This window comes from Hyperoodon ampullatus (genome assembly GCF_949752795.1).
Source record: "Hyperoodon ampullatus genome assembly, chromosome: 9".
Lineage (NCBI taxonomy): Eukaryota > Metazoa > Chordata > Mammalia > Artiodactyla > Ziphiidae > Hyperoodon > Hyperoodon ampullatus.
Window position 1 is genome coordinate 43,929,924 of NC_136922.1, and position 24,873 is coordinate 43,954,796.

General features: G+C 36.9%; 1 protein-coding gene across 1 annotated transcript in view; it reads left to right on the forward strand.

Annotated features, from left to right (window-relative positions):
* THSD7A (thrombospondin type 1 domain containing 7A) overlaps window positions 1–24,873 on the forward strand; it is a gene marked incomplete at both ends in the record, with an annotated part of 438,329 nt that overhangs the window by 246,090 nt on the left and 167,366 nt on the right. The window contains one exon of the mRNA XM_079711822.1: window positions 24,221–24,376. Coding sequence (XP_079567948.1) covers window positions 24,221–24,376 — 156 coding nt within the window. The remainder of the gene's footprint in view (window positions 1–24,220; window positions 24,377–24,873) is intronic.

Here is a 24,873-nt window from a genome sequence, read left to right on the forward strand (position 1 = left end):
GACATTTCTTTTCCTTTTCTTGTGCTGCTTGTCTATTATCTGACTTGAAATACCTTCAACCATTGTCACAACTATCCACGTATCTCCTGTTTCAAGTTGTCTTTTTCACACTGTTATCTTTTTTCATCCAAAGCCTATGCCCTTCTTATACTATATTACACAAGTTACCATTTGATTACATAGAATTCTGTGCTTTCACAGTTGCCTCATGAGTATTATGCCAACTCCCCAAGATTTTAAGCTTCTAAGGAGGGAATGGCACTTTTTCCCGCCTAAATTTTAATTGATCCATTATTCTTACCAGAGGTCTGGATAGTTTGTGAATTGTGTCATTTAGAAATATCTTTAAGAGAGATTAAAAAGCCCTTCAATGAGGGAATGTTTACTTCCTAGACATCTAATTCATAGTGTTTCAGTTTGAATTAATCTGTACGCCTCACTAACTTCATTCTTTTCCTCCTTTGTTTTCCTTTCCTCTACAAAGGCTTAATGAGATAACATATGTAAAACACATCCTAGCATAAGGCCTTGCACTTATTATATGCCAAAGGAGTATTAACTGCTTTTGTTTATGTGTTTACTTTTCTGCTTAAATTGAGAAAAAGGGAGGAATTTTTTTAAATGATAGTTTTACTCCAAGCATTTTGCATGTAATAAAGGCATCATTGTATACTGGCCTTGCTAGTTGAGAAACATAATGGAGGATGTATAATTCATGGAGTCTATTTTCAGTATGTCTCAAAATCCTTTAGTGTATTTACATCATACATCAAATTGCTCCTTTCTTGGAAAAAGTAGACTTCCTTTGTATTATTTCAGAGCAAAAAGAAATAGAGCTAATTTTACTTCTGTATTTGTGGGAGACAGAATAATTACAGCTTCCCTTACTTTGTGACGCTGAATCCTTGAGAAGTTTAAGCAGCACTCTGTTGCCAAAGGACTCTGAAGGAAATGCTTGCAATAACCGTGGGGTTCTTTGGTTGCTCTAAAAGCACACTTTCATCATTGCTCAGCTTGTGCCACACTGGTCCATCTGCCCCTAACGTTACACAGGATTCCTGGGCTTCTAAAACCACATTGGTTAGGCAGCACTATGCCTGGGAGACCTTAACTTTTTTGGCCAAAATAATATTAATAAACAGATGCAAAAAATTACAAAAGGGTCTTATTGTTTTACATGTCCTCTGCTAGGTCTGGTTAGAAAGCCTGGGATCAATTAAGTTCCTCTTCCATTAGGAATTTCCAGAAGTACTTTGAAAATAAAAAATCATGTTTTTCACTAAGAAAGCTGTTGATCCATTTCTCACTGTCTTTCAAAAATTCATAGCAAAGGGAGTAAGCAAAGAAACTAACATGTTGTGATAGTTTTCCTATTAATGCATGACTAAATTTTCGCAGACATACCAAGACAGTAAGTGACAGAAGACAGACTTGAGCCATTTTTTGATTCCAAGTCTAAATTCTATCTAGTCTTATTCCTCTGCTCTGTGAATTTGCTTCAGAATAAAAAACTGGGTACAATAGCCACCTACAACTTTATCAAAATCACTGAAAGTAGTTGTATTATATTAAATTATCCGATGATATTTCTGTTGCAAAAATAAACAAAAATGCCATGGAGATATGCCTCTTATAACAGAACATTGAAAGAAAATTAAGGATAATTTAATTCCCTTTTATGGTTCAACACAATTAAGAGATTCATTCCCTGAGATGGTTCTATAAGGTCAATATGAAGTCTTGCCCATGGGCATGTGAACCAGTATTGTGTTGAATCATATGAAATTGTTAGTTTTGTAGGTCAAGAGCTGTTGATTAGTGGCAATTTCCTATACATCACCTGAAAAGGTACCTTTACTGTATTGTGTTAAGTCACCTAGTGGAACAGAACTACTCTGTTCCAGACTTTCCACTGTCAGAATCAAGCCTGCAGCTATTGGCTATGAACTGTAGTCATTCTTTCCATGTGGACAATATGCATTTGTGCTGTGTGCAGTGTGCTTTAGAGAGGGTAATGATTGTCTTCCATAAAAATATGTAGATTTCCCTGTAGTAGATATTATTTATGGGAAGATAACTTATATTGATGGCTTGAGAGTGACTTGAATTTATCAAGCAGGTTTTATTCTATGCAGTTAGAAATCTTTTGTATTATGTGATTTTTAATACTTACCTGTGCCCCACTTTGTTTTATGTAAATATATAAAATAAAAGGAGATACAGTCATTTTAAGGATAAGTGGGTGAGGAATGTGGGGCAAAGGAAAAATGCTAGTAGAAAGAGGATATCCAACCAATGATGAATATAAGATAATGTACGAAATGTGTGCCATAAGATCCTGTGAATATCTTGAAGTGGGACCAATAGTTTTAACTCTAAGCTTGATAGCCAATGCAAAGAGGAATAGTGAATTATGAAATTCACAGCATCCATTAGACAATAGAAACCAGTTGTAAAGGAAAAGCACAATTTCTGGTTTTAGGGTCAGAAAGAAAATTCGTCAGTAGGGCTTCCTAAAGAGGATAGTGTGACTATATTGCATTACAACTTCATTAACGTCTGTAGTGTAAACACCACAATGAATTTTATAAGGAAGCTTTTTCTTTAAGCAGTTTTCCTCAATGTAGGCCACTAGCATAAATATGAAAGTGTAACTCAGGAAAGGCAAATCAGTAGGGATTAATGTGATACGGTACAGATTTATAGGTCTCTGCTAAGCAGGATAACCCAGGGATAGAGTTCAGAATATCTAAATGAATAGATGTACAGCTATTCCCTCAGGCAACCCTCCTCCGAGTTTTGATAGATATTGAGAGGCAGAGAGTTCCCTTACATCCCCTGACACAAGGATCTGGAATACTTTTATTCTGCTTTCTGTTTAGTTGCACTTAAATGCAGAGACACATTTTCCAGCCATCATCTAGGTGAGAATAGGATTAGCATCCTTAAAAGAAAATCAAAAGGCTTGACAAAGACATAAACTTGAATAAAATATGATCCACTTCGAACAGTGAGAGGAGTTCAGAACTAACTAGATGTAGGACAGAGAAAAAGTTTAAACACAGATAAAGGAATATCAAAGGTCCTTAAGTCTATTCCAGCACATAACCCATAGCAAAAATCTGATACAAGTGCAAGGGAGACCGAGCTTCAACATTAATGCCATCTCTTAGAAGAAGCAGTTTAACTTTCTGGTATCTTCTTCAAGATAAAATAATTTGCAAGTGTAAATCTATGGACCTAAATGGGTTAACTTGAAGTGATAATGATGAGGAGGATTGAGAAGATGATAGATGCTTATTACATGTGAGACATTGTTCTGTTTTATATTTAGTGGTTAATTAGACCTTCACCACAAGCCTAAGAAGTACTGTTATTATATAATATTGAGGTATAGAGAAATTAAATAATTTTACCAAGGTGTATGGCTAGTAAATATCATAACCCGGGTTGTGAATCAAAAAGTCTGCTTCCTGAATCTGTGCTCTTAACCACTATGCCATGGAGTTAGGGTTATTAATTGTCAGTCAGTTTGATGTTGAGAAAAAGTTACCTTCCCTCTAAGTGATACTTCTTTTAAAATATGTGCCTTTCTTTTAAATAAGTAGTTATGTCTGAGAATGAATGGTTTATTAAGGTTATTCCTATTTAATTACAGTAAAATTATACATATAATGTCCCCGTTTCCATTTACTATGTCAGGAAGTTATTCATTCTTTCATTTATTTAGCTGATACTTACTGAATGCTGTCTATGTCTAGACAATGTTCTAAAATGCTGAAAATAGAGAAGTAAACAGCACGGACAAGGTTCTTGCTGTCACAGAGTTTATATATTTATGGAAAGAGACAAACTATCAGCAAAGAGATAAACAAGAAATTATCAGATAGCAAGAAGTACTATGCAGAGGATCAAAATAGGGTGATGTGAGAGAGGATGACTAGGCAGTGATATTTTTTGGCACTCTAGGGTATTGTTTGGCTTCCCAAATTTATATATCTACTCACAGATTCTCCTCTGAAGAACAAAAGCATATATTTATCTTCCTGTTTGACATCTCAAATCATAACACTCAAGTGTGCTTGTCTCCCCTCCATACACTCTTGTAACGGCACAATAGATAAAAGTTTTAAAACAATATCGGAGTACAGTATACCTGAATAGTACAAATTCCATGATCTATTTAATACATGTGTTAAAATAAATCCCTTGAAGCTAGTTAGGGGGAAAATAATCACTAACAGAATAGGCAACACAAAATAATTGTTTAGTAAATATTTGTTGAGTAAATGAATAAATGGACTGAGTAATGACCTCCAAGGGTCGGTATATATGATTTCCAACGAATTATTACTTTGATAGCCAGAGAGATGAAAGTTATAAGATATACATATTTAGAAATATATCACAAAACCTGGTAACTAAATATTTTAAATCATCAGAAAAGCAAGCATATTGTTAGGCTTCTGCTTCCAACTATAATTGAGTAACGAGTACAGGAGGGTCTCCTCTCCTAACACAGAGTAGGAAAAATGAAGACAAGCAGAGCATCAGGTCTTGCTGAACTAAAGAGTTAGGAATCTGAATTCCAGGATACTGAAACGACTGGAAATTTCAGGGCAGTGTACAGAGAAAGGGCATTTGCACTGAGGGGAGTGGTGTGGAGTCCAGGCGTCTATGTAGGGATATCCCATGGGGCCTTGTCCCAGGGCCAGGCTGCACATGTGCAGATTGAGACTCTGTGAAGTCTAGCAGAGATCCTATGCTGCAAGGCTGAGGGCTGAGGGGTGATAGAATAGGTAGTACAGTGCTGGGAGATGTCAAATTTCTAGCCCTGCAAGGATGAGAATACTCACTGAACACCTCAGCCCTCATGGCTTAGGAGTAAGGACCACAGTGTCACAGCCAAGTTCAAATCTGAACCAGACAAGCCTTAATCCAAATGAAACCAAGCTTGAAAAGATCAGAAGGATCTGCTAGCAATTTAACTGTTTGACAGAACAAAATTCATAAAGGAAGATGACATAATCCAGACCCTCTACAATGTATCATTCACAAAGTCTAGAAAGTACGATAAAAAGTTACTCCAGGGGATTCCCTGGCAGTCCAGTGGTTAGGACTCAGTGCTCTCACTTGGTTCAGTCCCTGGGTTCAGTCCCTGGATGAGGAACTAAGATCCAGCAAGCAGCCACATGGTGTGGCCAGAAGAAAAAAAAAAGTTATTCCACAAAATTGAAGAGATCTGTTATCAAGAAAAAGCAGTCAGTAGAAATATACTTTGAGAAGACTCAGATATTACAGTTAGCAGACAAGGACTTTAAGGAACTATTATTATAGATATTTTCAAAGGTTTAAAGGAAAAGATTGTCTTGGAGAGTGAACAGATGGGAGTATAAAGAGAAAAATAGACATACGAATATGGACATTCAGAAATGTAACAGATCTGCAGTAAAAAATTCATTGTGTTTAATTCTTGGTGCTAGCAAAAGAAAGGTTAAGTGATCTTGAAGACAGATCAATAGAAATTATTGGATCAGAGTAGAAGAAAGGGTTATTGATCTTGAAGACAGATCAATAGAAGTGGTCAGATCTGAAGAACAGTGAGAAAGATAGAGGGGAAAAAAAGTGAAGAGAGACTCCGTGATTGGTGAAATAATATCAAACTATCCTTGTATTAATGATATTATAGGGAAGAGAGAGAGTGATATGAGAAAAAAGATACTTGAAGAAATAAAGGCCAAAATATTCTCAAATTTGTTGAAAAAGAAACCATCAACTTTCATATGTAATAAGCTCAGCAAAACTCAAGCAGGATAAATATAAAAATGACAACAAAAATACAATAAACTCAAATTTCTGAACACTGAAGATGAAGAGAAAATTCTCAAAGCACCCAGAGGAAAAAACACATGATATATACATGTGAATAAAGATAACAAATGAGGGTTGAAATCTCATCAGATATAATAAAGCAGTGTCTTTGCTGAAAAAAAATTGTCAGCTTAGACCTTGGGAATTGAGTAAGTACCTCTAGGCCCCAGTTCTCTACCTTCCCCCATAATAACACCCCTAATTTCTTTTTGGGTGACAGATAAAGGATCTGAGGCACATCCACCATTTCTTCAGTTCCAGAGAGCTTTATCTGGTGGAACCAAAACCCATAGTCTTGAGGAAAGATCAGCTTTCCTTCCCGTATCTGTGGTTTCTCACATTTATTTGGTGCCAGCTGGTCTCATATGAGTCTTCACAAATGAACGTGGCCTTCCAACTTAAATCCTGCTGTGCTGATTGGCAAACTTTCCTCTAACCTGAGGATGGAGCTTAGAAACGCCACAGCCAAGAGGGTTCTTTGATGAATTCATCAAGACTGGAGACAGAAGTCATCTTGACAGAACACAAGAACCAAGTGAAATACATATAAGTGAAGATCCCTAGTTTTGGATCCACTTCTAAATATCCTCTCAAGAGTTCTTTTCAGGTTGTTTGCCACCTGGTCCTTCATCAAGTTGAAGCCAGAAGGTTAAAGCCTCTCCCCACCCCCATGCCTACAGTCCCTCCTTGCTTGGGCTGTAATGCTGACATTTCTTTTTTTCCCCCACATTCAGTGATTCTTTGTGTCAGGTTGAATGGATTTTAAAACATGTAGCTCTTCATGTAAACTTTGAATGATGTGTAATATTAAAAACCAAGACCGTTCCATTTTTTAAAGGATACTTGAAAACACTCAGAGACACTTTGGGGTTAATCAGAAGGTCAGCAGAGTAAAAAGAGAACTCCCCGCTCCATATACATTGCTGCGGAGTCTCTCATTTTTGCTTCCAGAGGAAAGAAATCTGAACTATATAAGAACAGGGAATTTAAAAATGATAATAATAGGAGAGATTAGGAGTAGAGTTTTTAAATTGCACAAAAAGATTTAGAAGAAAAGTAGTGAGGTAATAATATACTCAAAATACCATTAAAATAAAAAATAAAAATGAAAAAAATAAGAATTTCATTAATATAGGCTAGAAGTCAAGAACATAAATGTGAAAGAAATAAAGTTGAGATTAAAAAGTTTAAGATCTGTGAGATAAAATGTAAGAGAGTTTCATTAATAATTAATAAAAATTCAGCTCAAAATTTATTGATGATTTGAATGTGAGACCTGACACCATTAAATGCCTAGAAGAAGACATAGGGGGGTAAGCTCCTTGACATTGGCCTTGGCAATGAGTTTTAGATTCGACACTAAAAGCAAAGGCAACAAAAGCAAAAATAAACAATGATGTAGTGGAGCTACATCAAACTAAAAAGCTTCTGCCCAACAAAGGAAAGCACCAACAAAATGAAAAAGCAACCTATGGAATGGGAGAAAATATTTGCAAAGCGCCTATATGATAAGTGTTTAATATCCAAAATATACAAGCCAATCTGCTTTAGGGATCTCCCCCTTTCTCCCACAATTTTATCCGTTTTCCCTAAGATGCAGTTTTATCAGCCCACAAAAGTGAGTCAAGGAGATCACTAGTATCAAAGCTCCAGAAGCATTTCCTAGTGAGGCTTGAGATCCACAATGGCAGATGTTTTCAAGTCTCCAGTATCATTTTCCAAGCAGTTTTATATAAAAGAATATAGTGTAAACTTGGGGGAAGTATTCAAACTCAGTTTACATGCTACCATAAATTAAAAGGTGGATTTAAGCTTAGAAAAATGTCCAGGAAGAAATACACCACCAAGAGAAAAAACTATACCACTGAAGAAATAATTCTTAATATTCTTATGGCCAAAGACAATAGCAAGCAATTCTTTAAGAGTGCGTGCATCTCTATTCTGGAATATGAATGACATTTTCTAAAAGATAAGCATTTAGTGCCACAGTGTTACGGCATCCTGTGGTTAACTTTAACTCTAGTCCTGCATAACTGTGTTTCTCAAAGGCCTGAGCATTACTTGCATCAGAATCAGCTGAAGTGCTTGTTAAAAATCTATATTCTGAGGTTACTCTTAGGTTTCAGTCCAAATGTAGTGCATCCAAACTTCTGGTCATGGTACCCAGAAGTCTGCTTCTTTAAAACAGCCCCTCTCCTCACTCCCACCTTCCAGTAATTGTTGCATGCACTGAAAATTGAAAAGTCACTGTTGTTAGGTTAAGCATGGATCTTGAAAATCATGATTCTACTCCCCAGACCCAGAAATCAGTAACTTTGCATGTACCAAAAAGCTCTGATGCTACATGATGACATTTTCCAACAAGCGATGTTGTGACTCAGCCACCTTTGACGTTAGGTTTTTTTAGAAACACATACTAGAGTTTAATGCCAGAAACTTCGGTGCTTTTTTTTTTTCCAGAAGTCTTAACACGGATTTCATGTGTCTTACCATGAATGGGCTGAACCTTAGCAGCCCTCATGTTATAGCCTAATAAAGGGGGAATCTAGACATCTCGGAAACTTTGTTGGAATGTCAAACCCAGCAGTTTAGTCCAGAGCTGCCAGTGCAGCTGGCAGCTGCAGAAATGGGTGGATTAATTGGAGGTAGAGCATAACAGGGCAGGAATAGAGGTACAGGGAGGAGGAATTGGGATTCCTGTCAATTGCAATGTCGTATGCAGCATAGGATGCTGATCTTCTGAAAGGCAGTGTGAGAAAATAGACTCATCACAGTCTAAAATGTCAAGAACAAGGAAGCAGTGACAACCACAAGTTAGATGTTAGTTGCTTGGACCAAAATCTTTGGAGTCATTCTAGATTTCTCTCTCTTTCATTCTCACAATCAGTTCCTCAGGAAATTCTTCAAGCTCTACCTTCAATATTTATCTGACCACTTCACCGCCACTATCACCCCTGGTCTGAAACACTATGTTTTGCCTCCTGACAGGTGTCCCTTGTCCCACCACAATCCATTCTCAACACAGCAGCAGAGCAGTCATTCAGAATCATAGGCTGTGTCACTCCTTTGCTCAAAGCCCTGCCTCTGTGCTGCAGTTCACTCCACGTAAAAGCCCATCTCCTTCTTCTGCCCCTTGTCTCCTGACCCCATCTCCCATGCTTCAGCCTCATGCCCCTTTTTCTCCAATCCCTTGGACCTCCTTTGCAGTTCCCGTACCACACCTTCTGCCTGGAATGTTCTTGCCCCAGACTTGTGCTTGGCTAATAACCCCATCCCCTCCTTCCATCCTTGTCTCAAATGTCTCTTTCTCAAAGAGGCTAGATGTGATCACTCTACTTTAAATGGCCCACCTCTCCCCCACACACTCTCAGACCCTTTCCTCTACTCTTCTGTCTTTTTTCATAGCCCTTTTTGCCTTATACCATACTATACCAGTTAGTATTTATTAAGCTTATTACTTTTAGGTTTCCCCACTCCCTCAATGAGTATTCCCACTGCAAGAAAGCTGACACCTTTATCTGTTTTGTTCTCTACTAAATCCTGAGCATCTCTGTGTACCAGTATGTGCATGGTACCTAGTAGATGTTCAGTAGACATTTGTTGAGTGAGTTACTTAAGTAAATATTCACAAATATTGATCCTGACAAAGCGTAAGGGGAAATTTAGGAGTAATTACAAACACTTAAGTAGAGAAAAGTAATTAGAATAAGAATCAGGTCTGAGATATGTAAAAATAACTGGGTGGGTCAGAAAATCAGAGTGGGCCTGGATCCAAGTAACTCATTATGACAGTGGTTTATTTGTAGGTGGTAAGTAGTTTTGAGGTTACAGTTCAAGGCTGCCCACAAATCAGGCTTTTGGCCTTTGACTCAGTGTTCCAGGTTGTATTTTATTTTTTAACACCAAGACATTAGAAGGAAAAGCCATAAAACTTCTCTTTTATCAAGTTCATCCTCTGTCTGTGCAGTGATCAGGAAATGGGACTTTACACTTGGGATTCTATAAATGGAGATTTTGAGAAAAGAATGGAAGATTTCAGGAAAAATAGAAAATCTCATACTGTAGGTATTTACCTCTGTTTGCTTCTAAATAAAGTGTAGAGAGTAATAGTGGCAGCAACCTGCTATGGAGAAACTTGAGTGAATACAAGTTTAGCATAGATTTTTTTCCCCCAGAAAAACAGGGAAAAGTTGATAAAATATGCCAGTGAATATGACTATGCTTAAGTCATTATCACAGATTATTTTTTCTTCAATATCCCAACAAGCTTGGTATTATGGACTGAATTGTGTTCCCCCCAAATTCATTTGTTAAAGCCCTAACCGCCCGTGCTACTTTTTTTTGAAGATAGGGTCTTTAAAGAAGTAACTAAGGTTAAATAAGATCAAACGGGTGGCGCCCTAATCCAATAGGACTGGTGTCCTTAGAAGAAGAGGAAGACGCCAGAGATGAGTGCACAGAGAGAAGATTGTGTGAGGACAGTGAGAAGGCAGCCAGAAGAGAGGCCTCACAGAAACTAACCCTGCCGGCACCTTGATCTTGGACTTGCAGTCTCCACAACTGTGAGCAAATACACTTCTGTTGTTCAAGCCACCTAGTCTGTGCTATTTTGTTATGGCAGCCCTAACAGACTAATACACTTGATCATCGGAACAGTTATATTTAGAGGAGCTTAGCAAGTCTCTGGAGCTAGTTGCAGGCCTTGTTTGATTAGATATTCCAACTTTTTAAATAACCCTTTTTAAAGCGAAAGTTGCAGTTCTTTGAAATTCTAACTGTTAAGGTTCTCTGTCATTATATTGTGGATAACATACAGGCTCCAAACTGCTTATTTTAGTTTACAGTATTTATTAACGTTATTTTCCAAGTTAGGGACATTGTAAATGGTAACTTGAGTCAATAATAATGTGTTGTTGGAAGATTTCAGTGTGACTTTTATATAGATTATTCTACAATATGTCCTGTATTTTTAAAAAAAAGAAAGAAAAAAAGGAAAAAAAAAACCCCTCATACTGCAGTGTTAAGACAGATGGTACATCCCTGTAGAAGGAGAGTGATGTCCTCGTCAAGCTGTTGATAGTTTGTGAAATTTAAATCCTAATATGACTGACATTGCTATGAAGGTATATATTTTGAACAGTCCCATGTATTTTTAAATGTTCTTGTTTTATAGGAATCAGGGTCCCTGAGAGAAATTACCTGACATATGTTTGTCCCTATAAATACTTAAAAGGATAGCACAGTTCTGTTTTATTTGAGTCAAGACACGAGGATAGTCGAGGGAGTATGGCATTGTAAGCATAGGCATATGAACCTCTCTCTGTACTTTCCTAAAATGACCAGTGGAATATACAAATAGAGGAAAAACCTGTGTCAGTCCTTGAAACCAGGAGAGAGCCCGTCCAGAGACTAGACCCTTAAAGGAGTTTCTATTTGCTAGGGTGATACTGACGTAAGATGGAAGGAACAGAGGCACCTGGGAGATTGAGTAGAATTCCTGAGAGAAGTAGGAAGGGACCTGACAGTCCTCTCCCTGGCATCAGCACAGCAGAGTGAAGGCTGCAGACAAAAGAAGTAACAGGCCCATCACTTGGTGCCCTCCTAGCTCTGCTGACAGCAGACCAGCCGCAGGGTGGGTGGAGTCCTTTATAGGGAGAAGATGGCTTTCTTAGAAGCCTGCCCGGTCTGTCAAGTTTACAACACTGTTAGTGTTCATAGGCTAGCTCCTTCCCCACCGTCGGTCTCCTTAACACCCATAACTGAAAAGTTAAAACTAGAGTATATAGAGGAGAAGAAAAGAAAGAGGAATGCTCTCTTCTTATTTTAATCTGGGCCTAAATATTCATTATTGGGATATTTGGGAAGAACCTTACCTAAATTTATGAAATGTATCCAGTGCAACTTTCACTTGACTATTAAAACCAAGATAGAGCAAGCCTGGGCTTTAACCCCCAAAGAATAAGCAAACAGAAAAATCAGAAAAATGTAAATATACCACAGTTTCAAATATAGGGGCCATTCAAATACCTTAGCTCTGAAATTGTGTAATATAAGAAAAACAAAATTAAAAAATGTTTTGTGGCCTCAAATGTTTTGATTTGTGACCTCAACACAGTTCAAGAGGTTATCCAAAGAGCAAGCACAAGCAAGCACAAAGAGGAAGAAAACTGTGGTCAAACAGGATGGCCTGGGGATGAAAATCATGGCTATCAGTCCGTGAGCTGCACAGAAGCAGTGATGGTCCATCGGATACTGAAAACATTAATTATGGTGTAGAAAATGCACTCAAGACTATCATGTATGCTTCCTAAGTAAACTATATGTCTTGTGTCAATATAAGAAATGATTAATCCAAAACAATAGCTCTATAATGAATCAATCATAGGCAGAAAGGACTGGCAGTAAGCTTCAAAGCACATTAAATACTGAGAGATAATGCTCAACCATCGTTTTAAATATGGTTGCAAAATTTATTAAAGAATAAATGTATTATCTTAAAACAATGCCCTCTATTATTAGGAAGGAAATGGGTTTTATGTCCCCATTAACTATACCAGCCTGTGAAAGATAAAAGAAATTTCCGTGAATAAAGTTTGTTACAAGAACATCTTCAAAAAGCTTTAAGCAACCACTGATACATGTAGAATTTGATTAATTTTCAGAACATAGGCTTTCTTTATTTGCTTGACATCAACTCTTACATCTAGCGGTAAGTGAGGGTTGAATAAACCATCAATAGAGCTTTTGTGGAATTCAAACTACTTTGGTTAAATATACCCTAAATTACTATCACATACTTGTAATAATTAAGAAAAACCAACAAACCATCATTGCCACTGCCATTGACCCTATAGCACCCTTGGGCATAACGTCCCTAACACAGTGGCATGGCTTTGCACAGAGTAGGCATCTAATATTTATTTTGACACATTGAGCAATATAAGAACAAAGGAAAGGAAAGCCATTTGTAACTGATTTTATTTATAGATCTTTGGAATCTCTTTGGTTATCAGGCATCCTTATGTTTAATAATAGTGTTTGGTCAGTTCCTATACTGAAACTAAGACTTAAATCCAAGAGAATTTCCATGTAATTTTGAATTAGCAAGGAAATAAGCTTGTTTAAAGAAGCAATGCTATTTCAAGGAAAAGATAGATTTTCAGGGAAGACAGTGGAAAATAAATACAGTATCAGGAGACTTTGAATGCCTAAAATGCTCAGCCATTTTGCTAAATGGATGAATGAATTATTAAACCTATTGCACTTTTCTCAACCTTTGAACCCTAAAATATCTCAGAAAAGGCGTATTGTTGTACAAATAGGTCTGAAGTAGGCTGGGTGTGAGATCTGTCATTTAAAATGTTTTAAGAATCCAAATATATATTTTCATGATAAAAAAGTTTAAAATACATGTGGTGTATTTTTTAGGCATTAGAACAAAAATTATTTAGTTTTAAAAATTTAGTATTAAAAATGGATGAGAATCTAAAATGTTTCTTATTAAAATACTGAGGACTCACTTGCCAGATAAATAGCACTCCCAGTTTCTTCTGTCACCCCCACAACAGTAATCAAATAGACTGTTTAAAAAAATGTGTATGTCTTCTAGTCAGGCCACCTTCATATTATAGACTTCTAGGAGTTGGAGTAAAAAATAGGGGAAGAACGCGGCTTCTACTAATTGTCATATCATAGTATATAGCAAAGTGGATAAGAGCATGGTCTCTGAAGTCAGATACCAGCTACCTCTGATTAGCTGTGTGACCTTAGGCAAGTTACTTAATCTCTCTGTGCCTCAGTTTCCTCATCTCCAAATTTGGGATTACTACTTTTTTTTTTTTTTCCATATGCGGCCTCTCACTGTTGTGGCCTCTCCCGTTGTGGAGCACAGGCTCCGGACACGCAGGCTCAGCGGCCATGGCTCACGTGCCTAGCCGCTCCGCGGCATGTGGGATCTTCCCAGACCAGGGCACGAACATGTGTCCCCTGCATCGGCAGGTGGACTCTCAACCACTGTGCCACCAGGGAAGCCCGGGATTACTACTTTTGTACCTACTTCATGAGATTGCTGTGAGGATTAAAAGAATTTACTTACTAAATTCAATATAAGTATTTACTATTATTATTAACAGTATAGGTGCAGAACATCCCATTTTAATAGTAATTTAGTTGGACAGCCAGTTCTTGATATCTTGTAGAATGAAAATTTAGTTCCATTCCCAACTAATGTATGAAAGTCAGAATAATTTTCAATGATTGACCACCAGGGCTGATGCTGGATTATCTTTTTTTTTTTTTTTTTTTGCGGTACGCGGGCCTTTCACTGTTGCAGCCTCTCCCGTTGCGGAGCACAGGCTCCAGACGCGCAGGCTCAGCGGCCATGGCTCACGGGCCCAGCCGCTCCGCGGCATGTGGGATCTTCCCGGACCGGGGCACGAATCCGTGTCCCCTGCATCGGCAGGCGGACTCTCAACCACTGAGCCACCAGGGAAGCCCCAGGATTATCTTGATAGCCTCATTTTACTATTATGACATACATATACAATATTAATAATCCCCATTAACTGTACTTCAATACATTATGACCTATTTCAAATGTATTTGCATATGTGTGTGTGTCATTACATATTGTTACATATTATTGAAGCTCCCTCACTTATCCTTCCAAGATCGCATGGAGTAGTACTTAGAAGTACACACTGAAGATTATGGAACCAAACTGCCTGGATGTGAGTCCAAAATATACTATTTCCTAGCTGTGTGACTTTGGGAAAGTTACTTAACCTTTCCATATTCAGTTTCCCCATTTGGAAATAATTATCCACCACCACCACCCCAAATGGGGATAATTGAAATACCTATCCCATGGGGTTTTGAGAGAATTACATGAATTAATATTTGTTAAGTACTTGGAGCACCATAACATTGCCTGGTACAGTAAGCATTTGTCATTAAATAACTCACATCCACTCCATCACAAGATGTGGGACTCCTATTCTCAATTTTCTGTTTAACATTCCTTGCTTTTCTTTATGTATTTGACATGCCCAAGCTCTTCAGCCAAAGATCGCCAGCTACACACCTGTGTTTGAACAAGTTGGGTTTATTACTTTTTGCAGCAAGGGAGAGCCCACACCCTGGGCAACCAGGGGCATCTCAGTAAGCGTGTCAGAAAGCACTTATATTAGGATTTGGGCTTCAGTTAAGTAATTATTTTAGGGAGCTTTAAATAAGTGAGCTTTGCTGTGGATTGAATGCTGTAAGGAAGCAAGAGTAATTCTATAACCAGGTATCTTAATAAACCTTATTTGGAAGTAGGAAAAACTAGAGGGAGTCTAAAGCTGTAACTGATAAAGAAGCAGAACTCACTCATATTAGCTGGGAGATGGGAATATTTGATATTTTGGCTGTTCCCACGGTGACCTTGTTTTTAGTTAGATAAATGAAGTAGTATTACTTTTTGTCTTACTCCATCATAGCCTAACTGAAAAGATCAGGCCCAGACAATGGTGGCAACTCTCCTCTTTTCCAGACTTACATATTTATCCCCAAACATGTTGATAATGCTTGCTTTTTAAAACTTTATATGAATAGTATCATTTAGTACAGGAGTCCCCAACCCCCAGGCTGTGGACCAGTTTCTATAGTAACTGGTCCCTGGTGCCAAAAAGGTTGGGGACTGCTGATTTAGTATATATTCCTCTTTGGCTTGCTTTCTTCACTCTTTGATACATATTTGTGGGTTTCATCATATCAGCGATTGTACTGTAGTTTATTTATTTCCACCTCTGTATAGCATTGTATTGACACCGTAGTATTGACACCATAATTTAATATCTATTCCCTTTTTGTTGGATACCTGAGTTACTCCTAGATATTTGCAGTTATAAACAATGCTACAATGACAATTCTTATAAATATCTCCTGAGGTAAATGTCTGATGACTGATAGCTTTTTCCAAACTGTATACCTGGGAGTATGCCTGTCTTCAAACATACTAGAAAATTCCAAGTTATTTTCCAAAATGGGTAAAACAACTTAAATTTCTACCAGCAGTGTTTAACTGCTCTGGCTGCTTCACATCTTCTCCAGCACTTGGTATTGTCAAACATCTAAGTTTTCTGATAAACTAGTGGATATAAAATGTCATTTCAGATGTTATTTTTTTATTAAGTCTGATAATCTTTGACTTATAGTGGCTTATACTCTTGCATTCATTTCCTCCATCTTATTTTATTCTCTTTGTTACATTTTTTTCTGTTTCATTGTTTCTTCTTTCTTGCCTTCCTTTGAATTTATTGCAACAGTTTTGTTATTGTTACATTGTTTCCCTTGGTTTGGAAGTTACACATTCTTATCCTATTTATATAAAGAGACTACCTTAAAATATTAAGGTCCAGACCTAAATGAATACAATCTATAATTAATATATTTACCTTGCTAAGGGCTTTAAACTGCTTTACCTCTGATTACCTTTCACCAACTTACATATTATGTAGTCTTGTATTTTAGTTCTATATTGCTGTTTATAACTGTCTGTATTAGTTTTCTATCACTGCCATAACAAATTACCAAAAACTTAACATTTTATCTTATAGTTTTGTAGGTGGAAAGTCTGACATGGTTCTCACCTGGCTAAAATCGGGGGCTTAGCAGAGCTTCATTCCTTTCCAGAAGCTCTAGAGAAGCATCTGTTTCCTTGCCCATTTGGCTTCTTGGCAGAATTCAGTTTCTTGCAGTTGGAAAAGTAAGATCTCCATTTCCTTGCTAGTTAGGGACTGTCCCCAGCTTCTAGAGGCCACATTCCTTGGCCTTTACCCCTCTCCTCCAAAGCCAGAAATGGCAAATCAAGTGCCTCTCATGCTTTGAATCTCTCCTTCTTCTTCCATCTCACCTTTCTGACCAGCTGGGAAAGGTTTTCTGCTTTTTAGGACTCATGTGGTTAGATTAGGCCAATTTAGATAATCCAGGATAGTTTCCACATCTCAGGGTTTGAGTCCTGAATCACAGCTGCAAAGTCCTTTTTCCCATTAAGATAACATATTCACAAATTCAGAGGATTAAAGCATGGGATCTTTGGGAGACCATTATTCTGCCTACCACACTCCCCTATTTAATCATCATAATTATGCTTTTACAGTCAACGTTTACTTTTACTCACATTTAATATTTTCTTTGGCCACCATTCCATCTGGCATCTTAGACCCTGCTTCTCTGTTCACTTTCCTTTGAATGGGAAATAAATCCTTTAGAAATTTCCTTAATGATGGTTTATTATAGCTTAAGTCTCATTTTCTGTCTGAAAATGCCTTCCTTTGTCCCTGGTAATTAAAGAACTCTGGATATGCAAGTTCTATGACCTGGGATCAGTACTGCCTCAAGGGAGAGGCCAGCTTTAGGACTCTGGTACTATACCAGATTCATGCTGTGGATTTGGGGAATCATTTGAAGATTTTCCTTTCTTGTGATCCTAGTTATAAAATTGAAAGGTTTTATTTTTAAAATAACATATAGGCTTCTGCTTCCAGGAAGATAGAAAAGATGTAATTTTTCCTAATTCTCTTACTAAATTAAAAAAAAATCTGAACATTATATAGTAAACAGACCATTAAGATGACTCTGAAAGTTGGAGAGGGAAGCAGCCAAGCTAGAGATTTTAAGACAAGAAATGACAAGATGCTGAGTTCCCTTTTGCCTCCCACATCTCAGACTTGTAGTGAGAGAAGACAACCACTCAGAAATACCAGTGGGAGCAGATTTTAAAAGACCCTAACAGATACTTACTCAGGCACTGTTTTAATTTGCTTCTAACACAATATGAAAATTAAAATATATTCTGTACCTATAAAAAATTAGACTTATAAGGAGAAAAACACAAATTGATATAGTGGATTAAAAAATATGACCCAACTATACACATTCAACAAGAAACTCACTTCGAATATAGCAATATCCCAGGTTGAAAGTAAATAATGAAAAATGATAAATCATGAAAATATTATTCAAAGAGAAGCAGGAGTGGCTATATTAATATCTGATAAATTAGACATCAGAGCAAAGAAAATTACCAGAAACTGAGAAGGACATTATATAATGATAAAGGGTCAATCCACCAAGAAGATAATGAAATCTTAAATGTATATGCACTAAACAACATACTACAAAATATGTGAACAAAAACTGATAGAACGGAAAGGAGAAATACACAAATCCACAATTAAAGTTGGAGATGACAACATTCTACTCCTCATACAGAAATCAGCAAGGATACAGAAGAACTCAACAACATCAACCAACAGAATTTATTAAGCATTTGTAGAACACTCCAACAACACAATACATCTTCTTTTCAGGTATCTGTGAAACATATAATAAGATAGACCATACCCTGATCCATAAAACAAAGTTCAGCAAATTTCAAAGAATTTAAATCATACACAGTGTGTTCTCTGAGCACAGTGGGAACCAAATTAGAATTCTATCACAGAAAGATAACAGTCTCCAAACACTTGGAAACTAAACAACCCATTTCTAAATAAGCCATGTGTGAAAGAGGAAATCTCAAAGAAAATCAAAATACTTGAACTGAATTAAATGAAAATATAACATATAAAAATCTGTGAGACACAGCTAAACAGTGCTGAAAAAGAAATTTATAACACTAAATGCTTACATTAGAAGAGGATAAGACACAAATCAGTGATATGAACTCCCACTTAAAGAACCAAGAAAGGGCTTCCCTTTTGGCGCAGTGGTTGAGAGTCCGCCTGCCGATGCACTGGACACAGGTTCATGCCCCGGTCCGGGAAGATCCCACATGCTGTGGACCAGCTGGGCCCGTGAGCCATGGTCACTGAGCCTGTGCGTCCAGAGCCTGTGCTCCACAACGGGAGAGGCCACAACAGTGAGAGGACCACGTACCGCAAAAAAAAAAAAAAAATAAGAACCAAGAAAAAAGAGAGCAAAATAAGAGGAAAGCCAGCCAAAGGAAGAAAATAATAAAAATAAGAACAGAAATCAGTGAAATTGAAAACAAAAACAATAGAGAAAATCAGTGAAACAAAGAGCTGGTTCTTTGAACAGACTATTAACGTTGAAAACTCTAGCAAGACTGCTAAAGTAAAAAAGGGAGAAGACACAAATCACCAACATCAGGAATAAAACAGAGGCTATCACTATTGACCTTACAGACAGCAAAAGAATAACAGGGGAATACCACAGACAACTTTATAAACGTATATTTGACAACTTAGACTAAATAGAAGGAATTTTAAAAATCAAAATAAAAAAACTATAAACTACTGTAACTCACTCAATGTGAAACAGATCATTTCTATCCAGAAAATAGGAAAAGAGGGAACAAAGACCAAGATATTAGAATGAAAAGAAAACTACAGACCAAAATCTCTCATAAATACAGATACAGAAATCCTTAACAAAAATATTAGCAATTAGAATTCAGTAATACATTATAAGAATTGAAGACTAGGACCAAGTACAGTGTATTCAGGGATGCATGGCTGGTTCAATATTGGAAAATCAATTAATATAATCCACCATATTAACAGGCTAAAGAAAAAAAAATCACATGATAACATCAAACAATGGAGAAAAAGCATCTGACAGAATTAAACACCCATTCATAATAAAAACTCTCAGAAAAATAAGAATGGAGAGAAACATCCTCAACTTGGTACAGATCATCTACAAAAACCTACAGATAACATCATGCTTAATGGTGAAAGACTGAATTCTTTCCCTCTAAGATTAGGAGCAGAGTGGCTGTAGGCAATCCTTGTAGCTTCATCACTCCATCTCTCTCCATTATTGCAGTGTCTTCTTTTCTGTGTGTCTTCACATGCACTTCTTATAAGGACACCAGTCATTGGATTTAGGACTCACTTGAATCCAGTAGGACCTCATTAACTAATTACATTTGCAATGACCCTATAACCAAATAAGGTCATGTTCTGAGTTTTTAGTAGACATGAATTTGAGTGGGGGAGAGCACTATTCAACCCAGTACATGTACCCTGGCTGTATCAATGTCAATATTCTGATTGTGGTATTATACTATAGTTTTGTGAGATCTGACTATTGGGGGAAACTGGGTAAAGGGTATGTGGTATCTCTGTGAGGTTACAATTTCATGTGAATCTATAATTATCTCAGAATAAAACATTTAATTCAAAAAATTATATATTCACTGTTGTTAGGGATTATACAATGAGTATATTTTCAGAATACCTCATTCCACATTACTGGAAACAGATGATTTAAGTTTACCTCCTATAATGAATTTTTTTCCATTGTAATACTCTAAATATACAAATATAAAAATATTTCAGACCTACCTACAAAAATGCACCAGTTTCATTTTTTTGTTTGTTTTATTAAGTCCTGAAAAGTTCAGACATTCTTTTATGACCTTGTGAAGCGTACAAAGTACATGTAATTGAAAACCCTTTAAGTCGTATGAGAACAATAAAAGGTCTCCTTTATTTTCAAGAGATCAACAATAAGACAAAAATATCTAATATATACTTCCTTGGAACTTGTACTGGATGAACAATTTATAATTTCTAGTAAAATTATATAAGAATAATGACTGGGCCATTTTAGAAAATTTAGTTGTCATTATTTGAGAACAGGGGATCAGCAATAAATACTACATTATGTAATATACAACTATAGGAATTATATCTCACAGATTAAACTAGAACCCAATTATATTTCCTGGGTCTGTTCTTTACTTCATTATTGAATTACACTGATTCCAAATAAATCTTGGGCAATTGCCAAAAAGAAGACCACTTTTGAGGAGTTCAACTAGTATCTGTGATTTACATTAATCAGCATATACTGTTTATAGGCACAGAGTTGACTCTGTTGAACCTGTGCTCTCACTACCCAAGGCCCTCTCTTTTTCTGGCTGTATTTTGGTCCTGGTACCTCCATTGGTCAATCTGTGCTATGGGCATGAGGCTTGAAGTGGTAGCCTCACATTTGCCAACTCTTTGTATGCCAGGGAAGGTCGAAGATAGAACCCCACCAGTTAGATCAATAATTGTGTGATTCATATTTGTAAAACTCTCCGAGAACATTTATTTACAGTGTTTTCTTAAATAAAAAGTTGAAAATGCAAAAAAAAAAAAACATCAGCATATACTGGATAAGAAAACCTATAATGAAAATCACCAAAGGAATAGAACCATACAGAAAATATTCTCCCCCTGTGTTTCTTTGATTAATGAAAGATAGACAGACAGACAGATAGATAGATAGATAGAAAGTTATCTGTAAAATTGAGGCTATTGTCGACTGAAAAATAATGCACAATGTTGTGAGTTAAGTTTATTTGGGGCAAAATGAGGACTATAGCTCAAGAGATAGCATTTCATATAGCTCTGAGAAACTGCTCTGAAGAGGTATGGGGGAAGGTCAGTATATATGTGATTTTGGTGAAGGGGGAGTACATGCAATCAAGCACACATTTTTGCAGAAGATTTCTGCTAGTCACAAGGAGCAGACATCACCATGAAGGATTTTAGTGCCATTTCAGATATGGGGAGATGCGAGAATTGGGCTCATAAATCTTCTCCTGAAAATATCTATCTGAAGGCCTGTTTTGCCAGTTTTTCCCAGAGCACAGGGTGCCTCCTTCCTGGTCTCCACCCTGCACTCCTTTCAGGGTATGTTGAAGGTCAGCTGCTTACGGTTTAATCCTTGTAGAAGCAGCTAGCAAGTGCCACTTTTTAGTTGGTATTATTTTTCAAGGACTGTATTATCTCAGTGTTGATTTGCTCAGCTTAGCAGAAGATCTTAAGAGTATTTTGCTTCAAGCAGTACTTCCTTAAGCCTTTATTCGTCACATTTCTCTTTTAATAGCTCAAGAAGAACTTGTAACTGATTTTTCTATTTGATTTATTCAAAATACACCAAGAGCTAAAATTAAGCTTTAGAAAAATGGCCAGGAATTAATGTTTGTACCTTTTTCCTTAATAAAAACTGTATTTTCCTCCTACAGTTTTCAATCTTATATATAAAATAAATTTCTTCAGGCTGTAATCATAGTTCTCACAATTGCATGCTCCGTAGACTTCCCTTTATAGTAACTGTAATTTCCAACACTATATAATAATACTAAAGACTAAAGTTACTTTTAGTCAATTGAAAGGAAAAAAGTGGAGACTTTTCAGGTAATTATACATATAACCACTAATTTAAATGATAGTCTGAAGGATTCAACAAGTGAAGGAATCGCTTATATTAATTTGCAGTTATAGGAGTTTTTCTTCATATTGTAGACTTATATTAGTCAAGATTCTCTGGAGAAACAGAACCAGTAGTATATATACAGATATGTAAGAGGAGATTTGTTATAGGAATCAGCTCCTGGGATCCTGGGAGTGGGCCACTGGTATAATTCCCAGTTTCCCAGAACCAGGAACTCTGATATCCAGGGGGAAGAGAAGATGGATATCCCAACTCAGGAAGAGAAGGAATGTACCCTTCCTTCACCTTTTCATTCTATTCAGGCCTCAATGGATTGGATGATGCCCCGCCCACAGTGGTGAGGGCAATCTGCTTTACTTAGTCTACTGATTCAAATGCTAATCGCTTCCAGAAACACACTCACAGAAACACCCAGAAACAGTGCTTTACCAGCTATTTGGGTATCCCTTAGCCCAGGGAAGTTAACACATGAAATTAACCATCACAAGACTCTTACACCTGTAACAATATTAAAAACAAATCGTTTTATGTGAGATATGTGTCATTGATGTCATATTTTATATTTAGAGAAATGAAACATTTATTCCTGTATTTTCTGTCATCAGTGTGCAAAGAACTTTCACTGTTGGAAAGCAATCCAATTAATCATTTTTGGCTTTGCCTAACGTTATGATACAAATTAGCAACAATTCTGATAAGCTTAAGTGAGAATGCTCTTGGTGCTCATGCTAAGCAAATTAGGGATGCCCAGTCATTTATTTTCACTGCAGTGTGTGTGTTTGTGTGTTCCAGGGTGGGGCCGGAGAGTGGGAGGGGATGAAAATAAGTACTCCTAGGAAGAAAAAATAAAAACCAAAATCTATAGAATATTTTTCAGAACTGAAAAGCTGTGGCAGAAAGAGGAGATAATAGTCTTTAGGTAGCATTTATGACTGTGTGTGCAGAAAGTTGAGGGATATACAAGTACCTACAGTTTGCTTTAGTGTTTATACTACAAGCAGATATATTTAGTACTTTTATTTAAAAGTTAGGATAATATAGTTGAAAATATTTTATTTTCTCTATGAGCTTCTATATGCAATCCCATGGAATTGGAATTTGATAATCCTTTACATAAAGAGAATGAGAATTAGCTAAGACCTCTTATTATTTCAGGCTTCTGTGCTACGTGCAGGGCATTTCAAAGTATGAGAGAGTAACAGGGGCTAGCTTTTATTAAAGGAAATGTGTGCCTTAAGACATTTACTTCTCAAAATTTTTATGACAGTAGTAAACTTGATTCTCTTCTGATGTCCATAAAGTTTTAAGTATCATTCTTACTTAGTCATTTTTAACCAGAACTGTGGACATCTTCTGATGTTAACTATCAAATATATGTGCTGTACAAAATAGCCAAACTGCAGTCATCATAGTAGAAGAGAAGCAAGGGCTAGCAGTAATTATACACAGTTCATTGGTCAACTTATGAACATACATGGACAATTATACATTTGTCCCCTTAGCAATTCTGAGCTTTGGATCACATATGCAAATAGTATATTCTTTAAAGTTCTGGAAAGTATCTGGTGAGTCATGCAGTTGGAGATAGAGATGCCCCATTTGGTGGCCTGAGCTCTTCCTTCATATCCATCAGTTACCTTTCTGCAGACCAAAAGGGAAGGGGGACTGCTCTGCCAGAGCCACTCAGTGGAGATTTTTTCCATATATGTTAAAGCTGTAGTTCCCCTCCTACTCTGTTCAGTCCTCTAAATACTACTTTTTTAGAACCTAACTATAAAATTTTAGAAATAAAATTAACCATAAGGATTATTTTACTGACTAGGAAAGTTAGACTCAGCATTATTAATTGCATGACTCATTAGTGGTGAAGCTGGTGATCAAACAATCTGCAAGACTTCTAGCCCAGTTTCCTTTGACTATACTACACTGCTTCTTTCCCCCCCACTCCTTCTCCTTTTATTCTCGGGAGGGAGCTGAGAAGCATTCAAGTAATGTCTTGGTGGCACTTCTTTAAGCATTTTCCTTCTCCATACACAAAACTGCTCTGAAAAATCATATTATTGACCATACAATCTGTTTAATTCTTAAGGAACCTCTGTTTTTCTCCAAACAGCCTCAAAACCAGTGGACTTGAAATCATGCGCTGGCCCTATCCCTAATACGACACAACTGTGCCACATTCCCTGTCCTATTGAATGTGAGGTTTCACCTTGGACAGCTTGGGGACCTTGTACTTATGAAAATTGTAATGACCAGCAAGGCAAAAAAGGTATGTAATATTAAAATGGCATGCTTAAAGCTCCTATCAATTGGGTCAAACCATGAATTATGAACAAATGCTGCTCTGTGTTTCTGTGATCATTCATTTGCAGTATTTTCCAGAATGGCTAAAGAGTATTGATCTTTAGCACAAAAGAATTATAAACCTATTCTGATGATGATACCAGAAGATTAAAACTGCAGAATGTAGGCAAGATGCTTGTTAATTTAGACAACAGATGGAGAGCATCTGAGGCAGTTGGTGCAGTGGTTATGATGAGCTGTGGTGTCAGACTGACCTGGATTGGAAAACCTAGTCTGTCCTCTATTGTTTAGATAAGTTAATTAACTTATTTAAATCTTGGTCCCCTTATCTGTAAAAGGGATGTAATATGATCTGGAAGCCAAGTTTTCTTTAAAGACTCAATGAGATAAACATAAAGCACTTATTTCATTGCCTGGCCTGTAGCTAGTGCCTAATAAACAGAACTACTTATTACTTTGAAG